The sequence below is a fragment of the Anguilla anguilla genome, chromosome 11 (genome assembly GCF_013347855.1).
Source record: "Anguilla anguilla isolate fAngAng1 chromosome 11, fAngAng1.pri, whole genome shotgun sequence".
Lineage (NCBI taxonomy): Eukaryota > Metazoa > Chordata > Actinopteri > Anguilliformes > Anguillidae > Anguilla > Anguilla anguilla.
The window spans coordinates 22,516,310-22,541,568 of record NC_049211.1 but is presented as its reverse complement, the minus strand read 5'-3'; the positions used below and the strand labels follow the sequence as shown (position 1 = coordinate 22,541,568).

The 25,259-nt window shown below is 39.5% G+C and overlaps 1 protein-coding gene across 6 annotated transcripts in view; it reads right to left on the bottom strand.

Annotated features, from left to right (window-relative positions):
• Positions 1-8,894: 8,894 nt before the first annotated feature.
• The window catches only part of mst1ra (macrophage stimulating 1 receptor a), a 28,861-nt gene continuing 12,496 nt past the window's right edge, over positions 8,895-25,259 (bottom strand). For 3 of the 6 annotated variants that reach the window (XM_035383047.1, XM_035383045.1, XM_035383046.1), the window contains exons 3-21: positions 23,468-23,647; positions 23,163-23,285; positions 22,484-22,654; positions 21,920-22,080; positions 21,132-21,261; positions 20,749-20,885; positions 19,901-20,080; positions 18,645-18,741; positions 18,153-18,359; positions 17,765-17,911; positions 17,253-17,412; positions 16,929-17,021; positions 16,570-16,779; positions 16,096-16,176; positions 15,437-15,618; positions 14,919-15,028; positions 13,919-14,084; positions 12,918-13,054; positions 8,895-11,422 (exon numbers count right to left, since the gene is read on the bottom strand). In XM_035383047.1, the coding sequence (XP_035238938.1) occupies positions 11,194-11,422; positions 12,918-13,054; positions 13,919-14,084; positions 14,919-15,028; positions 15,437-15,618; positions 16,096-16,176; positions 16,570-16,779; positions 16,929-17,021; positions 17,253-17,412; positions 17,765-17,911; positions 18,153-18,359; positions 18,645-18,741; positions 19,901-20,080; positions 20,749-20,885; positions 21,132-21,261; positions 21,920-22,080; positions 22,484-22,654; positions 23,163-23,285; positions 23,468-23,647 (2,901 nt within the window). In that variant the 3' untranslated portion in view covers positions 8,895-11,193. The remainder of the gene's footprint in view (positions 11,423-12,917; positions 13,055-13,918; positions 14,085-14,918; positions 15,029-15,436; positions 15,619-16,095; positions 16,177-16,569; positions 16,780-16,928; positions 17,022-17,252; positions 17,413-17,764; positions 17,912-18,152; positions 18,360-18,644; positions 18,742-19,900; positions 20,081-20,748; positions 20,886-21,131; positions 21,262-21,919; positions 22,081-22,483; positions 22,655-23,162; positions 23,286-23,467; positions 23,648-25,259) is intronic. The other 3 variants (XM_035383048.1, XM_035383049.1, XM_035383051.1) reach the window with 3 other exon arrangements.

Below are 25,259 nucleotides of genomic sequence, written 5' to 3'. Positions count from 1 at the left end.
GTAGAAAGAAAAGATCAAGAATAGAAACCTTGAGCAATGCTGACTCAGCGACAGTCCTCTTTGAGTGCTGTTAGGAGAGAGACGGGCATAAACTCAGCGCAGCCCGGTGCACCCGAAACACATAATGAAAACAAAACAGATTCAGGGAGAAGTGCCTTATGGGCCAGTGATACATATTTCCTTTTATCCTGAGACCTTTCCTCTGCTGGTTAATTTAAATGCTTGCATTGATAGATTTGTAAATATTGCCCCTATCCTCTCCCAGTTTGGAATGCCCAGTTGTGTTTATATTTATGCCAGCTCCTCTGTCAGTTCAGAGAAGTGCAGGCAAGTGCACAAACACATCACCTTCTGAAAAACAGCAGCTCTTTCCACCCCACTGTTCAATAGTTTCATTCACACAGAAATCAATCAGGAGGACACTTTATGAGTAGCTTGTGCAGGTAGACTGTGGGCAACCAATTGAGCAGAGAGGGCTGTTGGTGTACAAGGGGATATTGATGTCCCACTGACTGATGTCCCCCCTGCTGTTGGCTGTGGCTGGGTATAGATATCAGACAGTGTGGCCCAGTCACACATCACACATACACACAACTGCAAATTGAATATATGGTTTTCACAGAATAGAGAAAGTTCCAGTTTGGATTTCACCGTGTGTATGGCATGATGCAAATAAAGTATGCATGGTAATATATATGCAAATGTGCATTCTCCTTGACTTTAAAATGTATTAACATGCAGTGAAAAGTATTTTAATTAAAGTAATGAAACATGAAAAAGTGGTTTATTGTTTAATGGGGACCATGATAATAGATTCACTAATTAAAACAAGTAAGGAAATGTATAACCTGAACAACAAACATGACACTGACTTTCATCTTCAGCATAAAGGAATAGAGGAATAGACTGAGGAAGACTTTCTTGTAGCTAGTTGGTCAGGAGAAAGCGCCTCAGCCAATAGAATGTGACTTGGATTCAGCTGGCTATTTTGGCTGTAAAAGAAGCAAGGCGGCAGCATGTGATGGAGTGATCTGGTCTCATGAATGAGGTGTTAAATATTTACGATATTTCACATCTGTGGTTGTATGTTTATGTGTATGATGCCACTTCTGAAGTCCATCCAATCCAATCCAATCCAATCCAATTCAATCCAATTCTTCGTAATTGCTTTGAACTTAGTGCTGAATGTAAAGCACTTTGAGCTACATTTTATGTATATAAATAAATAAAGCTTATTATTATTATTATTATTATTACTATTATTATTATTATTATTATTATTATTATTATTATTATTATTAATAAAACAAATCCACTCCAATCCAATCCTGCTTTCACTAATTCAGTAGATGGCACTGGCCAACCAATTTTATAAGGTGAAAACAAAAAATATCATGATTTCCTATGGTAAGACCAACTGGACATTTGGTCTCTGAGCTTTTATGTGATTTACAGTGTTCACACATGTAATGTGACAATGGCTTTTATGAAATTAATCTTCCTGAAAATGTAAAAAAAAAATTTTTTAAATTTAAATTAACAAAAATGTTCCTCCAGCAGATTGCACGAGGGGCACCAAACCTCGGTGGATTTGAAGTACTATAAATATTTTATGGCTTAGTAATAAGACCAGATTGGACAGAGAAAAATGGGTTCATTTGGGCAGCGTGTTTTCTGTTCCTACCAACAGTAGGCTCTGAGGATAATGCCTGGCAGACAGTAGAGGCAAATAAAAACGGGACGAGTTGGCTGAGGTTTAGACACTAGACCTGTTGCAGTCCCTGGACTTGATGATTGCAGTGTTGACTCCCTGGTGGGAGCTTGTACATAATCTGGAATGCTCAAGTAATTTTTATGAAGCTGTTTATTCCTGGTCAGCATTGGTGTGGGGGGGGGGGGATCTTTGAGTATAACCCAACAAGCAGTAGTATATCCCAACTCAAACCCATCACAGGGCCCATACACCATTCCCTTTCAGAAAAAACACACAAACTTCCCATGTGCAGGGTAAGGGCTTACAGTATTCACACATTCATACTTATGGGCAATTTAGTCTCCAGTTAGCCTACTGCATATCTTTGGTCTGTCGAAGAAAAATATGGGGGAGGACATGCAAGCTACACACCCTTGTCAGGTGCCTGGTACCTTCTTGTTCTAGAAATTGTGCTATTCTCTATTCTAATGTACTGTAAAATTCAAAAGACTGTATATGATACTACTCTGGATTAAAGGCACTCTATCAGTGTAAACTACTCCATCAGGGTTGATTTTACCCACCATTTCTCTGTGTTTGCAAAATGTCAACCGCATAAGCAATCCTTGGATTGGGGAATCAACTAAGAAAATATGTCACAATATCTTTTGTTTTATGGTGGAACTCAGAAAGAGGCATATCATGAAGCTGGAAGTGCAGTGTGAAGCATGGGGAGTAACTGCAGACCCTGGAAGCATCAGGGACCAACGGTAAGGTGCTAAAAGGTGGGCTGCACAAAGTTGTTTTTTTGTGAAAGAGCATTTTTGCAAAAGGTTCACACCTCTGCAATAGCTATGGGTAAGGAACGTACAAAAGGGGAAAATGGTAAGTGTTCCTTCTTTCCTAAAGGGATGCTTTGTGGTAAAAAGCAACAAAATATTTTTGTAGGGCAATTTTATAAAATTGGCATTTACAGAGACTGATTTGGTTTCCTGACCCATGGAGAGAGAAATGAAGCAGGAAAATAATAGAGCAGGGTAGCCAATGAATAAATGTGCTGAAATCCTTTCCAATTCGATAATCTCACTTCCTTCAAAGCTGTGAATAAATGATGAGATCTAAATCAATAAATGCATCTCAGGATGAAGAATGCTTGCATGTACAGGTAAAAAAAAAAGACAAGGAGATAATCACTTTTGACTGTCCGGATGCCATTTTTTAGCACAACTACCTCTCATTCCATATTTGTGATGCCACCCATGTTAGTTTCTTAGAGTGCTTATATCTGCCTTGAATATTATGAAATTTAAGGTTACTTGAGCATTTCTCAGTTCAGTTAAGGCAAAACACAGTATTATTGCTGCCTCAAGTTTACATTAACCACCAAATTCCACTACCTGAAAAATTTCACAGAATGAACAGGAGGGAGAGCATGTGGCAGGTACAAACAATTCAGAGGCCTTAGGAATAATTTATATTGCAGTTGCATTTCCAAAACAGCTGGCTTCTGTGTGATTTTATACACTGAAAACAGAAATAGTTGTGTATTATTTGCTTTTATAAGTCAAAACCAAAACTATGTAATGGGCAAACTGTATCTACATTTTTCCTGAGGGTGTAATTCGCCATTCCAGGCAACTTCATGGAAGATGTTCACATTATTTATCAACTGATACTCTCTCTGTCAGGTGGCAGGGGGTTAAGACCCAGACGCAGAGTGGGAAAAAACTCAGGAGGCTCCAATAGGTAAATTTAAACAAAGACTTTAATTCTAAAACACAGGGAACAAACAAAGAGGTCATGACGGGCAATTCTCAAAAACGCTAAAAATACAGGAAACAAAAATCACAACCCTTGGAACTTTAAATCTCAAAAATACAAGAACTCAGAAAAATCTAGAAATGCAGGGAACTCACAAAGCAGGCAGAAAACAGACAGGGCAGAACACAGGCGTCAGAATATAGGACGGGCAGAACACAGTAGGAACCAGCACCCGAGTCAGGCAAACCAAGAACTTAAATAGACAGGGGCTAACAAGACACAGGAGGACACAATGCACAATTAATCCAGAGAGGGAAGGGACAATGAGACACAGACAAAAACAATGATAGAATAAGTGAACACAATAATACAATTAAACACAGGGGAAAAGCAATGAGGGAAAACGAACTGAAATACAAAACAGAAGTGCCGCCATCTGACGTCCCAAAAAAGGAATAACCGTAACAAAAATACAGAACCATGACACTATCCTTGCTTCCATTTCTTTTCCCCAACTTTAAATTTATTTCATTTATTGGTATGCTACTGGTTTTCCAATTAACAATCATTATGCCTGAGCATGAACAAATAGAAAAATTCTCTAATTACTAAATGAAAATATCCCCACTAATTATAAACATGTTTTTTGCCAAATGCACGTTAGTGTATGAAAATCAGTGCAAACATGTAAGTGCATGAAAACTCCCAACCTCTGATCTATGCCTATTTTGCTTGCTTTACAGCCCTGAAAAGAACACTCCATTGTTGGCTACAGACCAGCTCAAAATTGGAGTTAGAGGAAGAGGGTTAAACCACACAATGATTTTCTGTCAGTGGCAATCTCCATCAAACTGTGTTTGGCATCCATTGTTGCCTTGGATGCTTGTAAATTGAACGGGGAGACAAGGACATCTTTTTTATCAGGACCTATTCACACTTCTACAGCATTTGTCAATCTGGGTGGGTTCTACAACGCATCCTGGATCACTGAGAGTGTAGTCCATGAATATGGTGGAAGATTACCAAAGGATGTCATCTAAACCTTTGAACAGATGAATAGTATGTGAAATATATTTCTGCAACCTGCATGTCTTAACTATTGCTTGTATGCTTTGTATTTGCAGTTAAGCATCACAGAACGGGTCTCCAGGTGTGTGCATGAGTTTGTTTATGTGCACAAATAAATTGAAATAAAATAAATAGTAATGTAAAATTACCTTCCCCTGGTTCAAGACAAATCCCAGTATGCATACCCTGCCTCTATATCATAAAAAATGCATCTAAATGTATTAAATATTTCTATGCTGGGAAGAAAATATTTATTGAGATTTATATTAGTGATTAGAAACTCCTCCATTAAGAGTTTCATGTAATATTTAAAGAAACATTAAAGTTCTTCCGTATAGCAACTCAGGGTAAAGCTAGTAAAGTCCATTGAAGTATTCATTGTATATGAACCCAAGGGACACTGCATTTTTTCCTAATGGCATTTTTCTGGAAGGATATTGAAAAAGATCACGAATAAAATTAAAATTGCAGGCCTTTATGATACAACAATGACCCTCAAATGACTGTATTGTGTTGGCAGCAATTCTCTAATTATGTATTACTGATGCAGACCATATAATGTCACATAAAATTTACTCACATTACACACCGTGGGCATTTTCATTAAAGCATAATGCCTGTTGTTGCAAACAGTAAATGACCACAATAGATATAAATAAAAATACTTCAGTACAAAAAATACTTCAATCTTCCCACAATTCCATTAAATTTTAATCTGACTAATCTTTTACAAAGGAATCTCTGCTACCTCTGGCTACTCTAATCTGGGGTGGCCTACAGTGCACAAGAAATATCAACACAACATAATATACAAACAGCAAATACAATTATCAAATTCTGTATAACAATCAGTATTCTACAACCAAAGCATTAATATATAAGCCAAAATCAGTATTAGCTGAATGAATATCAATGACTTGTCAAAATGCATTTTACATATTATGAGGTTTTAGCGCAACTTTAGCTCTTCAATGTCCTTACAGATTTTTCCATGGCTGTAAAACACTGAACATATACCAAGGCTTAAAGCCTTAAATCACGTAGTAGGATGTCAATGCCCAACGATGCTAATAATTTCTGAGAGCCACTTGTCGATGCGCACTACCATAGAAGACAGACCTGTGTGTTGTGTGTTATGGATATTTACGGTCATGCCATTGATTATATAACTCTTTTAAAGTTGCCATTGGCCTTACCGTGGCATCCCTAGCCTCAGCTGCTTATAAAAAAAATTTAGTGTCAAACAAAGCAAGTCCAGTGTGGATCGTTTTGAACTAAATGTTAAGCATTACTGGGGGGAGTGTGGCTGGGGTAAAGCTCGGGCAAATCCATGAGGAAAACCAGTTTCAGTCGACTGAAGTTTTAAAACTGGGTGGGAAGTGTCCCAAAAGGCAAAGCTGAAATTACACTGGAGTAGTACAGTACATGAAGAAGCAAATGAGAGTCCATCTTTGACCTAGTCAAAGTCCCTACTTGAATCCGATAGGAAATCTGTGGCAAGAAAATAACTCTCCATCAATGATCCCTAACCAACGTGACAAAACCCAAGGAAATTTATCTATAAAAATGAACAAAATTGTATTTTTCTGGTGTCCAAAATTGATTTGTCACTGCTGTAATTGCTCCATAAGGTGTTGACACAGGTGGGTGTCATTTTTCCAATATAAATATTTTGTATTTGTTGCCATTTAAGTACTTTCACCCATAAAATTGTTGTATTGGAATTCAAGCTTTTAATAAAAAAATAGGAAGTTACATATCATATAATTGTGAAATAGGAGTAAGTTCATTTGAATAATAGAACATAGGTTGTTCATTTGAATCATTAAACAAAAGGTAGGTAATTTGGAACCTTTAATAAGACGAAGTTCATTTGTATCAGTTAAAAAAGGAAATTAATTGGAATTGGAAGTTAATGTGTATCATTTAATAGAAGTTATTCTGAATCATTTCATCTGAATCGTTTAATAGGAGGATGTTAATCCGAATCATTTAATGAGGAAAAGTTCATTTGAATATTTCCAAGAGTATACCATTAATTTACTTGCATGCTATTAATTTACACTCCATGTCATCTCCAGGTGCCAGATCTTCCTTTTTGGACAGAGAAGCAGTGGTACTGCTCTCTCTTGAACTCATTTAGCATTGGAAAAATAAATCAAGGTCAGGTCCTGTTTGATCAATAGCTTTAAATAGCACTATATTTCAAGCCCATCCTCCACTACCCCCTCTCATTTCAATGCATACAAGTAAATCTATTGCATCTTGCCCACATTTGCAGAAAAAAGTTTGATTTCTGCTCTTTTTTTAAATTGCTGTAAATTATTTATATCCTACATTAAAAATGCAAGATACACAGATATCTCTGGAGACTAAAGTTTTCTTCTTGGTAAGAATCTGACAAGCTCAAAGTCTTCATCCCTCTCATCCACCTTCAGTGAGAAGGCCTGAGGTTTTTCTGACAGGGGTACCAGGGATGCAGTTCCCAGGCTTGAACATTCCGCGCATGAAAGATGTCTGTGATGTAACCTCCTCTTTATTCTTTGCAGACCTACAATATGAATGGTCTCAACTCCCCACAAACAAGGTTCAGACAGGGAGCATTGCTTTCTTTTATGACTAAGGAAATGCATTTTTAACCAGCTCACCAAGCCACAGTGGCACCTTGACACCATGAGAATCATGGCATGACGTTTGAGTCTGTAATGGAATTTAGCCCTTTCTGTTTTTTATTGTTCTGTACAATTACTGTTTGAGTTTGTAGTGGATTAGTCGCTGATGTGCACCCACTTCCCAATACACACAGTTACTTTCCCATATACCTTCACACCCACTGTGTAAAGAAAAACCTGGCAGAAGACTGGATTTGTCTTACTGACATGCCCTTGGGAAATGTGCCATTTCTAAAGTGAGATTAAAGTCTTTGTTATTTTCTTTATGTTAAGTGCTACGCAGAGATCATCAAATATCAACAACGTTTTGTATCTCTGTAATATGTGTATACATTGAGAGTTAGGTTTGTCGTTTCTTGACCTAAGACCATAGTGAAATCCAGAACTCCCCACCTGTTCATTGGTAAAGATGGATTTTGAAAATGTTTGCCATGTCTGAGTTACAATCAGTCGCTTCCTTTGGGCAAGTAACTTTCATCCTCTACTGCTCCAAAAAAAAAATAATTTATTTAAAAATCGTGATTTTATTATATTGTATGTGAAACATCAATCATTGAGCCACTTTCACCAACTGATACTAATAATATATCCATCTGTTTTTTTTTCCTCGAAGTGACCAACTCTGGATAAGAAATCTGATCAGGTTGCACTGGAGAGCAGACATCTACCATCAGAACTGTCAACTCAATTCTAGTCAGGACCAGTCTATTCTAAGTCAGATCAGTTAACATCTATAAAGTACAAGCTAATCTGAACTAAACTAAGCTAAGCTGAAGCATTATATTTTGCAGTAAGTAAGTAATGTTTAGCCTATTGGTCTTTGCTACCAACAAAAGAGAAGCGTTAGTGCAGATCTGAGCTGAATCCTTCAGCCAATGTGATTTAGATATCATCAAGATCAAATATATAAATATCATCCAACATAAATGGACTATATGAAATACAGAAGTACCTAGGCCATTCTGGATAATGGCCATCTGCTAAGCAAGTAAATAATGTATAAAACATACTGAAAATACTCTGCATTGGATTTTTCAAATCTCGTCCTTACTCATAAGAAAGTGGCGATAATCCACTTCTTAAGTATGCTAGCGTCAGTCAGAGCTTTCACTGTTCATCAAATGTGTATGCCTGGCTTGTGCCATCCAGCAGCAAGTTGAAGGAGAGTGGTGGGGAGCGACCATGCCTAGAGGGACTTAGGTGCATCTTAAGTCTTCCACCAATCAGAGCCTTTGAGTTAGGGAAGTGTTGACTCTTGAGAGGATTCAAACAGATAAATCCTTCTACTGTTAGTGTTCAGCCAAAAGTTAAAGGGCACTACCAGCGGGCGCTGTAGGCATGAGATAGTCTGGTCCTAATTACATTGGATGGGATATGAAGGCTTATGCTTATGAATAAAATATATGTAATAGGCAAGACCTTCAACCATGAAAATGCTTCCACTCTTCTCTTTTTTAATGAGGGGAAAACACACCTCTTTGGGGATTAGTTGGCCATTTCTGAGCGCAACAGCGAATATGAGTTATTCCACATTGCTCTACAATGCTAGTCTTTCTGTGGTCAGATGCAGCAGAATATTTCATGTTTATGCTGATGATGCAGTAGACAGTGCACACTGACATCTGGTGGAGGATACAAAACACGTTTGCACCATTCGTCACATCAGGACAACTGCACATTAAAACACCGAATCTGATGAACACAAGAGCATGGACATTTTTTTTATTGACATTCTTTTCAATTTGTAAATTTAACATGAGATTTAAACTGTATCTCCTTGTACAACTGCATCCTTCCAATCGAAAGGAATAGAATAAAAAATAAATAAAACAATCAGAATTTTTTTTTTTTAAATCAGAAATTCCCAAAATCCAAATTTGTGGGGAAAAATGAAGACATTTTATATAAAATAAAATAAATTCTGCCTGAGTTTATTAGTGCAATGTTTCTTAGTGGAATCAAGTGGCTAAGCTTTCGCTTCATCCTCGTACTCAGTGCTCACAAAGGGTTAGTTACTGCAAGCCTGTTTTTGAAACTTGTTTTCAAAGATAGGTCCCTTGTGGCTTAATTAAAGTTTAAGCATATTTAGATTCAAGCATAATTGTTATAACAGAATTTTAATTTCTATCATTTTTTAACAATCATATATATTTTTTTAAATTTCCCCAAAAGGTTTAAATCTGTGAAGAGTGAATATCAAGTTCTTGTCTCTCTTTGCAATGTCAATGAAATTATATCACACTAATAGCCTACTACTAATGCAAAAATGATTGTATGTGCATTCCTGTGAGTGTGTGTGAGTATGTGTGTGTGTGCACCAATTATTGTCCATCCAATTTCCATCCCTACTTCCTTCTACAAACATACATTCTGAAAAGGTCCCATTCTGTCAAAAAATCCCATTGTTACTGTTTCAGCCTGCAGATGAGGAACACTGCTTGCCTTGTTAAACACAGCTTGCCAAGAGGAAATGACTTCCTTTTTAGAAAAACATTAGATTGTGCTTAGTCATAGAAATGAACACACTATGGATGGAAAAATTAACTGGTCATTCAATGCTGTCATAACCTTGTGTCTCAACCCCTCCCAGAGAGAGATTTTATTCTATGAATAGTAATAAATTGATCTCCCCAGATGCAGAGCAGAGCAGAGCAGAGCAGAGCTGTGTGTGTGTGTGTGTGTGTGTGTGTTTGTGTGTGTGCCTGTCCAGCCACCAGTAGATTCATCATCCTCTGCTCGTTGTAACGTTAGAAGGTGTCATCTGATATAACAGCCACTCTGATCCTGGTTTTGATTTGATATCTGAAGGTGTTTGTGTTTATGAATAGTGCAAAACATCAACTAAATACAGAAAAATTTCCTTTTCATTAATGGTGACGGAAAATATTTTAGCTGTTTAATGCACCCTGAATTATATACTGTATGCCGAAGAGCACAGACAAATTACTCTAGCAAAGCAATGTCACTGATCCATGTGAATGGAAAACCGCAAACCAAGAACGTACTTGTTTTCTAACTGTTCCTCCCAGGTTTGCCTGTATAGTAGAATGTGTTTATAACAATAATTAATGATATATTATTATATAAGACTCAACACTTCATCGAACATGAAAAGGGGTTTTGACAAAGTGGAAATGATCATTTTTTGATTTCAATCTTGAAATGTAAATGTCTATCATAATAAAAAATGAGATCCAAAAAAATATATAAAATCCACATTTGGTCTTATTTACAGTTCTTCCTTGTGCCAGATTTCTGTGCACATGAGCAGGGGGAGGAGGATATTACAAGCTCAATATCCTGAAATACACAATACACACAAATGCCACAGACACAGTCACACAGATTCTACACACATAGTACACGGAAACGCCACAGGCATAGTGCACACAGATTAAACAGACATAGTATACACAAATGATGCAGACAAAGTGCACAGAGATTCTACAGACATAGTACACACAAATGCTGCAGACAAAGTGCACACAGATTCTACAGACATATACACAGAAATTCCACAGACAGAGTACACACAGATTCTACAGACATAGTACATGCAAATGCCACAGACATAGTGCACACAAATGCAACAGACATAGTATGCATAAATGCCACAGACATAATGCACACCAATGCAACAGACATAGTGCACACAAATGCCGCAGACATAGTGCACACAAATGCAACGGACAGTACACACAACTGGAATAACAAGGGGGTTTTACAGTGCCTCATATCCCCCTGCAGGCTGCCTTCTGCTTTCTTGAGAGGGGGAGTTCCACCTGAGCAGCTCCTCCATTTGTCACCCATTGCCATGGTAACATGAGTCAACAACTGGCCCCATTTTAAAACATGGTTTCCACAAACCTGCGGCACAGTTTCCACAAGCGTTCAAGTGAGGGGCTCCTGTTCAGCAGGCAGGCACTTGAGGATTGGCTGAGCACCAGCTATCCACCAGGTGACCCTTGGCTAACCGCCAGCGCCCACCTCTGGACGCCCTCACTCGGAGCCCGAGCATTCGCTGGCTGAGTCCGACTCGAGCTCATCTGCAGATTCTATGATGGGGGGGTAAATGCGGGGCTGGTCCACATTGACGTAGGTGATTTGGAGGTTGATATAGTGGTCCCCCTCCATGTTGGATAGGATCTCTGACACCTCAGAGACGAGAGTGGTAAAGCTGGGCCTCTGCTCTGGCTCAGGGTTCCAGCACTGGAGCATGATGGTATACCTGCACAAAGAGAACAAACCTATTACCCTCTGAAATCACCAGACACCACATACTGACTTAACACATTCATATTAACATTCCCAAAAGAACCGATGTTCAAGCTAAAACCCTGATTCTCCCGCAGTCTGATATGTCAGTCTGCAGTTAAACGTAAATCCATTACATGTCTCTGTAGTCAATTGTTTTAAATGCATAATTGGTAATTGCCCACTATAAAGCCATGATTAATTAAATGAAAAGAAAATCAGTTTGGTGCAATCAAAAGATCCTCATTTTGCTGCTGCTTGGTGTTTTCAATGGTTGCAATAACAGCAATGACAGCTATGTTGATGAGGGCCCTTTATTAGCATACTTCTACTGAAGGACTCAATTACAGTCTAAAATTTGGCAAACAGCATGGCCTTAGTTACTGCTACAATCTCCATTGCAGCTGCTTTAAACAGAGCCAGGGGGAACCATACAGTGTGTGTATGGCCTTAGACATACCCATGATTTATATTTGAATTGAAGACTGAGTAACCCACAGCATAATATATAATAATACAAAATCTCCTTCTTAAAGTTATATTTGACTCATTTTCTAATCGGTCACACAATTCTGACGCCATAATGTTACACAGTATCCGGTGTACACGGACTGAGTGCACACATGGATGGCACGGTTTGTCAATCATTCACAAAGCCTGTAGAGGCATTGTGGACTTTGGACTCTTATCTCGAGCAAGACAATGCCATTGTTTCGCTATGCAGGGCCCTTTTATCTCAGTTGTTCCAGAGTGCAAAAGCCCTGCAATGTATTTGAGGAGCAGAACATGCAAGTTTTACATCTTTCAGCAATAAGGAGCTGTCTGGGATGCACATCATCTCCTAGCTAATAAATAATGATCAACGCCAGGCTGAAAGCACGAAATGGCACGCAGTCGGATGGTGAGCCGGCACCATTTGAATATCTTTGATGTCTTCAAGGCCTCTGCATATGACTAGTAACAATTAGAGTACTGCAGAAATGTAAATGCTGGAGAGATGCTGGAGAGATGACTCCATAACACAGGAAACATGGGCAGGGCTAGTGTAAATACTGGAAACCCACAGACCAATTCCCATCTTCAGTGCTATTAAAATCATAATTTATCATCATTCTACTGTATTGCCCGTTGTCCGTTGTATTCACTTCATTTTGAGTAGATACAAAAACTATAACATTTTACGCAATTAAAACTTCATTTGTCTTTTGTTGTGAATTACCTTATTAATTGAATTTCACAACAGATGCATATGACATAACTTCAGTATTTATGTGCACACGGGCCAGTATAATATTGCTTTCATTCAAAGAAATGAGAGAGTTACTTTTTTTTACATTTTATCTGTCCTATAATCATTGCATTGTACACGGAAAAGTCAAATTCTTTGTACTGGACTTTTTTAATGAAAACAACAGGTAAGAATGTAACATTTGAAAAGTAAATATAAACATGTCAAAGATGTCACTTACAGAGAGTCAGGACAGAACTGTGGCTGGGGGAGCCGCCGCCCCTTCAGCAAGTAATGTGTGATGTCATAGGGGTCAACCTGTGGGTAGGGGCTAGTTCCTCTGGTCAACAGCTCCCACATCAAGATGCCAAAGGACCACTACAGAGAGTAGGGAGAGGGAAGGAGAAAGCGTGTCAGTTGCTTCGACTTACAATATCATTCAATAATATTAGCAGTCACTTTTGGACACACGTTTTCAGCACTACCTCATAGTGTTAGTCCACTTTCACACCAAGTTTTGCTTTCATGGCATTGCAGTACAGCTGCATTGCAGCACATGGGAAGTGAATGTGCATAACAAATCTCCTGATTGGGCTGAGATTAATAGATTCAGCTGATTAAAAGTGATGGAAACCAAGACTCAAAGTTGTACCAGCTTATCACGTTACAGTAATTGTGCTTGTTTTACATCATGGATATGTGTGAGAAATTCTGTGTTTTACTACTGACTGCAACATATGAGCACCATAAACTTTATTAACTGCATTCATTTACATATGAACCAACATACCAAGAGGTCCTTAAAGTGAGTTATCCCAACCGTTAATAACTAACAGATAGCTGTTCAATTGGTGTACAATTTTAATATTAGTGCAGTTTGCTTTCTCCTGCCTACCATTTTTTTGCAAACCAATTTTTATGTAATTTCTTCCCATGCAAAAAAAAAAAAATTATTCAAATACCATGTATTCTGCACATGAAACTGCAATAATGTCCAGTAGTAATTGCCATCCAGTGTGATTGACACATGAAATGGCATAGAGCCCTGGTGTAGAGTCATATAATTTGCCCTACAGCGCACAGACTGAACCTACTGGAAATAAGATGCAGTAAGAACACTTTTGACTGCCCAGGATTGTACAGACTGACCTCAGTGGGAAAAAATGTACTGTCACAGTCTCCACCAACAGAGCCTGGAAATCAAGCAGACTGGTTGGAAATTCCCACAGGAATCGGACTCACCACATCAGACTTGGTGGTGAACTTCTGCGTCTGCAGGCTCTCGATGGCCATCCACTTGACCGGCAGCTTTGCCTTCCTATGGTTCTGAACACTGTAGTACTCTTTGTCCAAGACATCCCGTGCCATGCCAAAGTCTGCCACCTTCACTGTGTATGACTCGTCCAGCCTGCCAAAACATTCAACCAATCAGCACCCTTACCACTAAGACCCCTCAAAAGGAGAAAATAATACAATTAAACTATATGAGGCAGCTGTCACATGAGACAGTGACTCAAGGGGGTATTTCCAATCATACATATCATGCATTAATAAAATCCCTGTTACACATAAAGTAACTGGCGCCATATAGATAAACATTTTAAGAGAAAGATGATTCTGACTACAAAAAGTGAACTAAGAAATGCATTTTCAGAAAGCAGCCAAAGGTGTACTGGATTATCATTTTAACTCAATTTACTCCATTACAACAGTTTTTCTGAAGAATTACAAACACTTTTTTTGCAAATACAATTTGCACCCGTTTTAAGTAAATTTGGTAAAAAGGACACTGTCCACGTTTTTCATGATAATAGGTAGCATTTTCTGAAAATGAAAATATGTCTTTCTGAGCTGTATTTGATTATTTTAATGCACAATTTGAAGGAATCGTATCTTGGCTGAGTGCTAAATGGGGTAGGAGAATGTCAAACAGTATTGAGAATTGTATGGTTTGGTCTTTTCATAGGATATGTTGACACATACAGAAAATAGTCTAATTATGTTGGGCTTATCCTTCAAGCTGTCATGTGCTTTATATAGCCATACACTTACCCTAGATTTTAGCTGTAGCCTAACAGCAGATATGCATGCTGTTGATAGCATTCTGATTTAAAGTCACAGGATTTGTGCACATTGTGACTGGGAAAGGAAACTAAATATGGATTGTTTAACACAATCTGGTTTTCTAAGGAACTCAAACTGATTCATTCTCAACTGAATATCCTGTCAGGCCACAACTCACATGCAGTTTCGTGCCGCAAGGTCTCTGTGCACAAATTTCTTCCCTGCTAAGTATTCCATCCCCTTTGCAACATGTAGTCCAAAGCCAATCAAGTCTTTCACAGTAGGATTCTGGGAAAACACAGACAGGAGACCGTTAAGAAGATTCAGAGGTTGAGAAATGTTGGTTTCCTAAATAATAATAATAACAATAATAACAATAATAACAATAATAATAATTTTAAAGCCGATACCAGTAAAATACATTAAGGACAATAACAGAGCTCAACCAGATCAGTTGAGCACAACCCAGCAATTCTGATGAGGGTTAACAACAAGCTAAAAATACAGCAAAAGGCAAAACCTCCGTTTCCCATTTAAACGTGCCCTTGCCGTCCATTATGCCGGTCTCCAAACAATTCAGATTTAATTGTAACCAAAAAGAATCACTACCTGAAATGGATCTAAAAATAGCGCTTTTTTATTTTTCAATGTCATGCGACCCTGAGAGAGTTCTGTCTCCTCGAGCAATTGGCTCACCCTGTTCTCACTGCGGATGAAGTGGCGGAGGTCCCCATGCTTCATGTAGGGAAGAACCACCAGGGGAAGCCCCTCCTCGGGCAGCAGGATACCGAGCAGGGAGAGCACATTGGTGTGGTGGAAGCCCTTCATGAAAATTCCCTCCCTCAGGAACTGTTCCACCTCTTCGATGTCTGTGATCCCTGTATTGAATTTCCCGTATATCAATTTAAACATACATATAATATGCAACAAACATTTCTTACAAGAAAATGCATTTACTTTCAGAAAATAATTTCAGACAAGAGCATCTTAGAATTTGGTGAGTAGTTAACATATATTGTGTAACATTTATATCGCTAATAAGCACCACATATGCTAGCTACATTAAATCAGATTTATGGACTTTCCCATATTTTCTTAATACACACCCCATCCATATATTTACATCTGAATCTGAATAATACATTTTGCAATATTGTCTTTGCTGAGTACAGCTCAAGCTAGCATTTGCCCAGAAATGAACATATGGATAACCTCTTGTCAAAGTTATCACTTACAAATGTCAAGACATTAACAAAGGTGTAGTACTAATAGGTCTAGGGATCAGCCAACAGTCAAAATAACTATAGAATTTACTCAGCAGGCTCCATCCCAGAGAAAGCAATGGATTTACTCACTGTTCAAGGATTTCACTGCGCAGTGGATTTCTTTGCTATTCTGATCTTTTAAATAGCCATGGTACACTGTTCCAAAATGACCTGGAAAGAGAAAATTCACTTACATTGCCTAAACGTTTACTATGGGCCAGTTTTAATTTCCCATTAAACAAAATTAGGGAATCTCATACAATGTCAGTGATCTCGTTCACAGCATTAAAATGACAAGTCACAAAATTACCAAATAGCTCAGGCGCTTCAAAATCCATGAGGAAAATACTATTTCACCAGTGTGACAGCTTAAAACACGCCATGCACTTCCCAGAAAATAGAGCCAATTAGCTTGTAGTTTCTTAGTACCAGGGTTAATTTAGACGATATTACAGCTGTTCTTTTTAAAGTCACCCCATTTTATTAATGTCAGGATATTGGCAGAAACAACAGGAGAAAAACAGTAGAAAAAGAAATCTGGCAGTGAAAATCACGAGGTCTCACCCTTGCCGACGATCTGGTGGTACTGCACATCAAGCATCTCAGCTGGGATCAGCACATCCTTCACCTCCACCAGCAGCTCTGGCCGGAGGTTGGCAATACAGATCTTTTCTGGGTACATGAGGGGCCTCAGTGTGGAGTCAAGGCTGTTGGTATAGGCCAGACCAGGAAACGCCATCGCACCTGATCCAGATGTCCTGTCTGAAGACAGTTCTGCGCAGGGTATGAAGGGGAACATTGGACAAGGAAGGATTTCTGGGGACATGCTCTGTTTTCTGTCACTCCGTCTCTGTCTTTTAACTATTTCACAATTAAAGCTGAATTAATGCTGAACATTTTATTGTGTAAGGACAGGGTCTCACCTCGTCTGTAGTCACCAGTAGGAGAGGTGTCTGCAATAATGTTGTTCCTGGTCTGGCTGGAGAAATAAGACAAACGGTGCTCTGCCTGGGAAGCTGAACATTTCACAAGTATATTAGTAAATAAAAAACAAATCAAGTCAAAATAAAACAAACCAAAGCCTCTGTATGCAGCACATCACATTTACAGTATGTTCTTCTTAGACCTGTCAAAGCTATTGTTTATATTGCTTATACATCAAGCATAGCGTGTTTGTTTATATTGTTGTTTATATTGTTTATATGTCAATCGTGTCAGCACACAGAAAAACCACGTCCAACACCTGCCTTCACCTTTCTTCAACTTCCTCAGGTGTCTCATGACAAAAAAAGCTAGCACGGCCCCAACCACCAGTGCAGCTAGGATTCCCAGCACGATGCCCACTGCTGAGTTGTTGCTGACGTGGATCACCTTGCCCACGAAATACACATGCCCATTGACAGAGACCTGTAAAAGAGAACACAGTTGAGATGTGCGGAGGTTTGCACTACCTCCGGAGATCTGTATGGAGATCTCTGAGCGCTGAGATTTTTTATATTGTTTTAATGCATGAATGAATTGCTCAACTGATCATGTGTCTCCTATGCAAAAAGATTGTGCCTGTGATCCTGAATAGTAATAATATATGTAGAAAGCATGTGGCCGCTCTCAGTTACTGCCTTGGGTTTAGTGGTATGAGAACAGGATGCCAAGCTTCCAGGACCAGGAATGTTTTCACCTTTCAGCAAGAGGAATAGGAGCCACCATACAACCAGCCACACCGCCTCGATCGGCCTCAAAAAGACAGGACAATGCTCACCCTCACAGGCAAACCTTCACTGGGGATAGTCAGGCTATTGGGGATCCTGCAAGTGATTTCATTGACCAGGACTGAGGCCTTACAGTCCACTTCTCCCACCAGCATAATGATTTTCATACAGGTACTGACAAGATTCAATCTCTTGTGCTGAAAGAAAGAGTATAGATAATATTTTCCTACCAGGCTCGTTATCTCAACATAAATGACAGAAGTTGTCCTACCATTTGTTCTGTATGTTAAATCATTAGCATTTATTTTGCATTTCTAAACTATTCTCAACAACAATTCAACTTTAATCAGCAACAACTTTGTACCTGTTGTTTTTTTTTTTTTGCAATAAATAATGCAGATGGCTCAGTAGAACTGAAACAGAGAATCTTTAACTCACATGCAGAGACACTTCATCCTGATCGGGAGATAGTCGCAATGTGTCAAAGGGGATAGGTTCACCATGTGGGTGATACCAGAACTTCTGTTTCCAAAGATCAATGGCCCCATCCATGTCAATGGAGAGATGCCCTTCTATGGACTCCTCTTCAAGGAAAGGGGGGGTCACACACTCCATCTGGGTGGGACTCCCTGCCCCATAACAATACTGGAACCCATGGGGAACATACAGCCATTTTTAGGAGGAGACCATGTAATTTGTAAAAAGCAATGTTAAACTCTTTAACACTGTAGTGGCTTCATGTAACAATCGAGAAAATAAACATGTAATTCAAAAACTTCTGAATACGGCATAGCAAATATGACCTTACATATTCATTAAGACGTGTCATAATTTCAGTACATTTAATCCAAATCAAATTTGACCCACACACACAGCTGAAAAGTGATTTACTATGGTAATGTAACAAAATGCATCTTTGGTAAAGCTTACACATTGTACAGGCTGCTTGTTGTTGCTGGGCACAAAGCGGATGATGGTCTTGTAGACAGAATCCAGATTCCTGCCTGTGATGGTGACTTTGGACCCTCTATCATTGGGGTAAGCAAATACACAGAATTATACACATATCAAATCAGAAATAAGACCCAATCAAACAAGCAACAACAAAAAAAAATTATGCAAGGAGTTCATGTTGTCTAATCACTCACTCAAAGATTTCAAAGATTTCATTTCAAGATTTCACCATTTCCTGTCACCATGCGGTAAACAGTGCATGGAGAACAGCATGTCTACTACAAACATTTTTTAAAGGAAAACAAGCAGTTCATCCACGTTCTTTTCTGTATTCCTTCACTTTATTCCGATAGGGGGAAAGGGGAGTCATGATGCAGAGTGTATCACGGCCAATAATCATACCCCCAGTGACCGACTGTGATTTGATTATGGATTTGAGGGTCAACTATGCTACGGTCTCACCTCTGTTTCAAACATTTAGACGATCATATCAAGCAGTGTTGGCTTAATGATTTGACACAATACTGCTGCAGTGTTCTCTCCATTTCTGAAGAGGGTGTGTCCCAGTAATTCAACAATATGAATCAAGGTTTCTTACTGGGGTGTGAATGACTCACTAAGACACACCTACAGAGAGTCCAATATTAGTTAATCTCCAAAGCAGTGACACAACTGCAGTCTGAGAGTCAGTAACTACACAAAGGCTCATACTGAGGAGACAAGCACAAGCACTACAACCATCCTTAGGTATATAAAAAGATCTCAGTATCAAGTAACAGACCCATGATAAAAAAAACTCCACATATTGCATATTTATGATAGAGACAAGGTAGCTATGTCTGTGAGGGATTCAGATAGCAAGTCAAGATGAGAGGGACACCTTGGTGACCATCGATCACAAACCAATCACAATCATCTGCCAGAACTGAAATTGCTGCCGGAATTATAGGCACATCTTTTTTTGGTACAGTACGGTACCGCTTTTAACATGGGTTCTAAAAGGAAGTGCCAATGGCCTCATCGCTGTGGTCAAACTGTCATCGCCCAAATTATGCTAATAGGGCCTACTGTTGTCCATCACAAATGCACAGTTCTGCTTACACGGTATGAGTGGCATGAACAGCACTTCAGCAGCGATAAACATGCATTTCCTGTGATAAGATGTACTACACAGCACTGGTCATAACCGAAACAGGCCGTGCCTCTGTGAAACCTAGGTAAACCACTCCTACCCGCGAAAGCTGCAATGTGGGTCCACCTGGGTGATCACTGGTTTCTCTCGGTAGTGAAAGGGCACAGTGGAGGGCACGCGGGACTTGTCAATGTGCACCACCAGGACCGCGTCCTTCAGCTCGGCCGAAGGCTTTGAGACGCAGACAATTGAGGAAAGGTTTCCGCTACCTGGGGAAACACTAAAAAGAGACAGAAGAGGGACACATTTATAAAGGATTACAGATATTTCATATATGCTACCCAAATATATAAGAACTTTATTTTAGTATAGGCCAGAAATGGAGCATAAAGGGCTTATCAAAGGACAGGTATCACAAATTTTGGCTTCCTGATCTTGTTGATTTAACCTTCACTTTATCCTACATATGCAGGGTGTAACCATGTTGTGCAATATATTCTGAACAACTTAAGAGACACCTGTAAATGATAAACTACAACAGAGGCCGGTGCTTTAGGAGCTCAAGCAGTTTACACCTACACGATGCACGTAAAAACATTCAACAAAAATAAGCGTTAAACAAGTATTTGTTCTTAACTCTAATTTGAAGGCTCAAAGGGCTGACGTGCTGTTTGACAGGCAATAGCTGAAAGTACCCAGGATCCTCATTACAGTTAAGATGTAATTACAGTATTCATACAAAATGACACAGGTATGTGGAGTTCTCGCAAGTAAACAGAGCCCAATAGTAAGCACTGTCATGGTATAACAGTGTTACGGCTCCTTAAATATAAAGGTAATAATTCAGGTAATTATTATCATTTGTAGTAGTGGTAGTAGTGGTGGTAGTAGTAGTAGTAGTAGCAGTAACAGTAGCAGTAACAGGATGCAATGATTGCATGCCCTCACCTATTGATCACACATGGCTCCTCATCCAGAGTAACTCTCCTGTTGTTTCCAGCATTCAGGTGATGCCCTGTCACAGTAATCAGGGTGCCCCCAGTTATGGGCCCATAATCAGGCAAAACATCTGTGATGTCCGGGGCCTGGATGGATGGGGTGAGAGTCAGAATCCTTTAACTCACATGGAAGACTCAGATACTCTCTAAAACATTTTTCAGCTGTCAGCTCAAAGTGCAAAAGAACCCAGGGGTGTAGTTTTGTGTTTTAAATAGCCTTTGATTAGTATATTTATCAGTATAATGCTTTGTTTCTTACAAATTCTATGTTGCAATGCTCCGTCCATTACAAAATTTACACAATAAACTAAGGATTAAGTTAATCCTATTTACCACAAAAGTGAATCCATCGATCAGGGCTGTCCCATTGATGTAGTAGCGTCCCTCCCCCTTCCCCTCATGTACTTCCACAGTGATGGAGACAGGCTGGGGCTCTTGCCTTGAATTGATTTTACACACCAGCCTGGACAGAGTCAACACCACAGTTAGAACACCCCTTTCACCCACAGTACAGCCATGTCACTTCTACATAATCATGCACTATTTACTGTGACCACATTTACTACAGTATTTGCTCAATGTCAGCATAGCTCACTATAGTAAGTAAGGACTATTTAACTGGCAACAATGTGGTCACGAGGCCATCACAGACATACCCCTGGCATACCCTACCTTAGTTGAGAATTGAAAAAAAGTGGTATTCGGAGGCAACAAGAATAGGGCCTATGTCCACATCTATCAGATGCAGGTAATAAATATGCATATTTCTACATATTTTACGTGGTTTTTTAAAATATATTTTTACATGTACTTAAGGCAGTACAATTACAACTAGACACTCAGTGCTCTTTTATGTACGAACAATCCAAAGGAAACAACTGAGCAACTGTTAACACCTGTCAGTCATTAATTAACTTAGTTTTGCACAGTTGAAAATAGGGGCCTCAGCACAACAGGTGTTTCTGTAAAATGGTAAAACATATACAGTACATATGTGAATACCATGAATTATACTTTTGGAAGGCACTGTATAGTATATTTACAAGTAAAGCACAAGTTAGTGCAGTATCTAACTGTAAAAAGAATATGTTGGGTATATACATTAATTTTGTGTGTCTTACTGTGCGCTGTTGCTCTTCTCAGGCAGTACTGTACAGGTTGTCTGCCCCACCCTCACCAGGTGAGTTCCAGGTCTAATGGCAGGCCGCGGAGGGGACTGAAACTCCCAGCCACACAGCGTAAGTTCCGATTCACCATCAGGGGGCGCTGTCTTTGGGAAGAACTGCAACACGCAAACCCATTACCACTGCAACTCAGATCATGGCGATGCACTCTCAGAGAACTCTCATGTGAAGACATCCTGTTCTTGACACAGGAAATCTTCATATGAGAGTCCTTTGAGACTGTAGGTCATTGTTGCTTATTAAACGTCATACTCATTGCGAAACACAGGGAGTGTCTCTCCCCATGGCATGGCTCCAACAGCCAACCCTCACTTCCGCAACCTCACCACCTATTCATCCCAGCAGGTTTATTGGCAGCGTAAACGCTGTGATCTCAACTTCCCGATCGACTCTGCGCGTCACTTGTGCAAACAGGGCTGTTTGCCGAGTGAGTTATCGCAGACTGTAACAGCTTGCACTTCAGACAAATGGAAAAAAGAGACCCGGGCCCTCGAGTCTCACCTCGGTGAGGACAGGTGGGCAGGAATCGCTCCCCCACTGGCCGCTGCACTCGGGCTTCCGGGAGCAGACTCCCGAGCACCAGCCGCAGCCCATGAAGGCGGGGGCCGTCAAACACATGCCGCAAGTGAGGAAGTGACGGCAGCCTGGACCCCGGGGGGGCACGCTGAACATCTGTAAGTGAGAGAGGGGCGGAGGTGGGTCATTCACGCAATGTCCGTCTCCACCTGTAGCTATCAGAACAAAACGGTCAATACGTTACTAACCAAGGACATGCTAACTAAAGAACATTTTTGAGCCTTACATTTCTACAGAGAAATTAAGATTTAAGATGTGGTAAAAAAAAATTAGGCAACTTGAATCAATGCATATCACTGCAATAAGTATACTTTCATTTCAAGACAACAAGTAATAAGTAACATTTCATAAGAGTAAATAATTTAAAAAATGCAGTTTGGCCTTGCAGTATGGCATCTTCTCCTTCCATGGCATCTAATAAAACCAAATTCTCTGCTTCCCTCTTGCGCCTACTATGGCATCCAAATTTATGTTTAGATTATGTATTCACTACTATAGCTTGTGATCCCGATGATTTAGCACCAGTACTGCTCATTGCCTAATCCCAGACTGAGCATTGAGCAAATGGCAAAATGAAAGAGAAGAAATGGAAATCTCAACATACCTTGTTTCCCACCACAAAGAGCAAGGATTCCTCTGACTGCACAGCAGCGACTGGTGACACCATCTCATTCTCTGCCAGGGAGTAATTGGCAAAAAGTGTGGGACCAGATCTCCTTAGGATGAACTGAAAAACAAAGCATTTAATGACCAATCACTGTGTTGGCTCATTGAACACAAAATGCATTCTGTTACCAGGAAACAGTTTCATAGTGCTGCCACACTTTAGTAAAAATAAAAATGACAGAAACACTGTATCTGCCTGCTGGGTTCCCATATAAAGAACACAGCCCCCGGTCTGTCCTCTACCTGCAGAATCCGCCCATCCTTGGTCCCAATGTGAGCAATGGTTTGGAATTGGAAAGTGGTGACCAGCACAGAGGTGAGCAGGACATTCCGCATCTCTCTGTTGAAGAGGTCCACCCTGTAGTAGGGCTGGGACACCATGGTGGGTGTCTCTGTGCAGGTGACATTGTCCTCCTTGCTCTGCTGCCAAAGAAAGAGAAGAAAAACACTCAGAAACATCAGATCTCAGAGCACATGGTACTGTAAGTGTGAAATACAATCACTGTACTGTAGCATCATTTCATATTTCCCTAGAATCTACAGTGAATGAAACTGTGAATACAGCAGGGTTACTGGTGGGGATTAAATCACAGTGTTACAGTCAAATGTGTGCTTCAGTATAATATACACACACGTGCACACACACACACACACACACACTTTGTGCTCTTGTTCGTTCATCACATTTGAAGACGATCATGGCATGTCTCATTGGGTTTGGTCAGGGTTTTGATGGGTGCGCAGACGTCTGACCAATCTGGATCCTCTGTAGCACACTAGACAGGTTATGAAAGGTCTGGGCCTCTTTCTTTGTGCTGCTGTCCCCTCATCATGTTTGTTTGTTAAGTTCAAATTAACTGGCATGAGAAAAAGGCCACTTAAAATGTATTTAAGTTTTCATCAACATTCTGTTTTGTGTTGGTACCATAAAACCTTTTTTTTTTTTTTTTACTTGAATTCTATTAAACCTACTTCACCATATTTAAGCTGTAAGCCACTGTAAATTCTCAGGCACAGGTACCTATATCCTTGTGTTCCTCTGCAAAAATATTTTGCAGGAAATGTCATGGCCAATCTTAAGAAACAGCTTAGAGCTGTATGTCATTGGGAGCAATTCTGTCATCTGTCTGCGGTAAGCTGGTTATTACATAGCCTCACCCTGTTATTAAACAGAATGTAAATCATCTAGTTTGCAACATGTGCAATGAGTGGCTTTGTGAACCTGATAGGCTTGTACAGTACCCTAGGGGAAATGTAAAGTTTATATTACGAGTGTACCTTTAACATATATCCCAGGTTAACAGGGAAACTATGAAAAAACATGCTTCTATATATAACCTGGAATAACCAGACTTGTTTGTTTGTTTCCCTGACTGACTCACCCAGGAACCAATTATTCTTGGAATATTCTTGAATGAAAAGTCAGGGTAAACATTGCTAATGTGTACGTGTTTGGTTTTCTGAATGTCCCTTGATTTATTTGTAAGGCACAATGAACATTTAGAAAGTTCATGTTAAATTTAGAACATTCTTAGAACTACATTCAGTTTAGTTATTCCAGTTAAATTATTTGATTGGTATTGACAATTATCCTCTTTTTATGACTGGGTGATGGGGATGTTAAAAGTCTGTATGTTTTTTTTTTTTTTTTTTTTGTTTTTTTGGGAATTTGGCAGAACTTAGAACCTAACTGGAACGTAACAATAAATTTCACAAACATTTCCAACACACGGTCGTGGCTTCTGTAGAAGCAAGAAATTACCAAGACATTGCACAAACATCGGACAGATCCTGTTTAATACTGACTGGCTGTCATTTATACACACTGTTCTGAACAGTTCTGATAGGTCTGATAGTATTCAAAAATCCAGCACCTATAATTTCCTGAAACTCATTCAAAATGATTCCCCTGACATGTCTGTCTTCTCACTGCTTCTTCTCCTGACAAAATTTAGTAAGCTTTGGCTGACCAAACCAAGAAGAATAACATTTCTATTCTGATCGCAAAAAAACCAAAAAAAAAAACCTTGCGTTC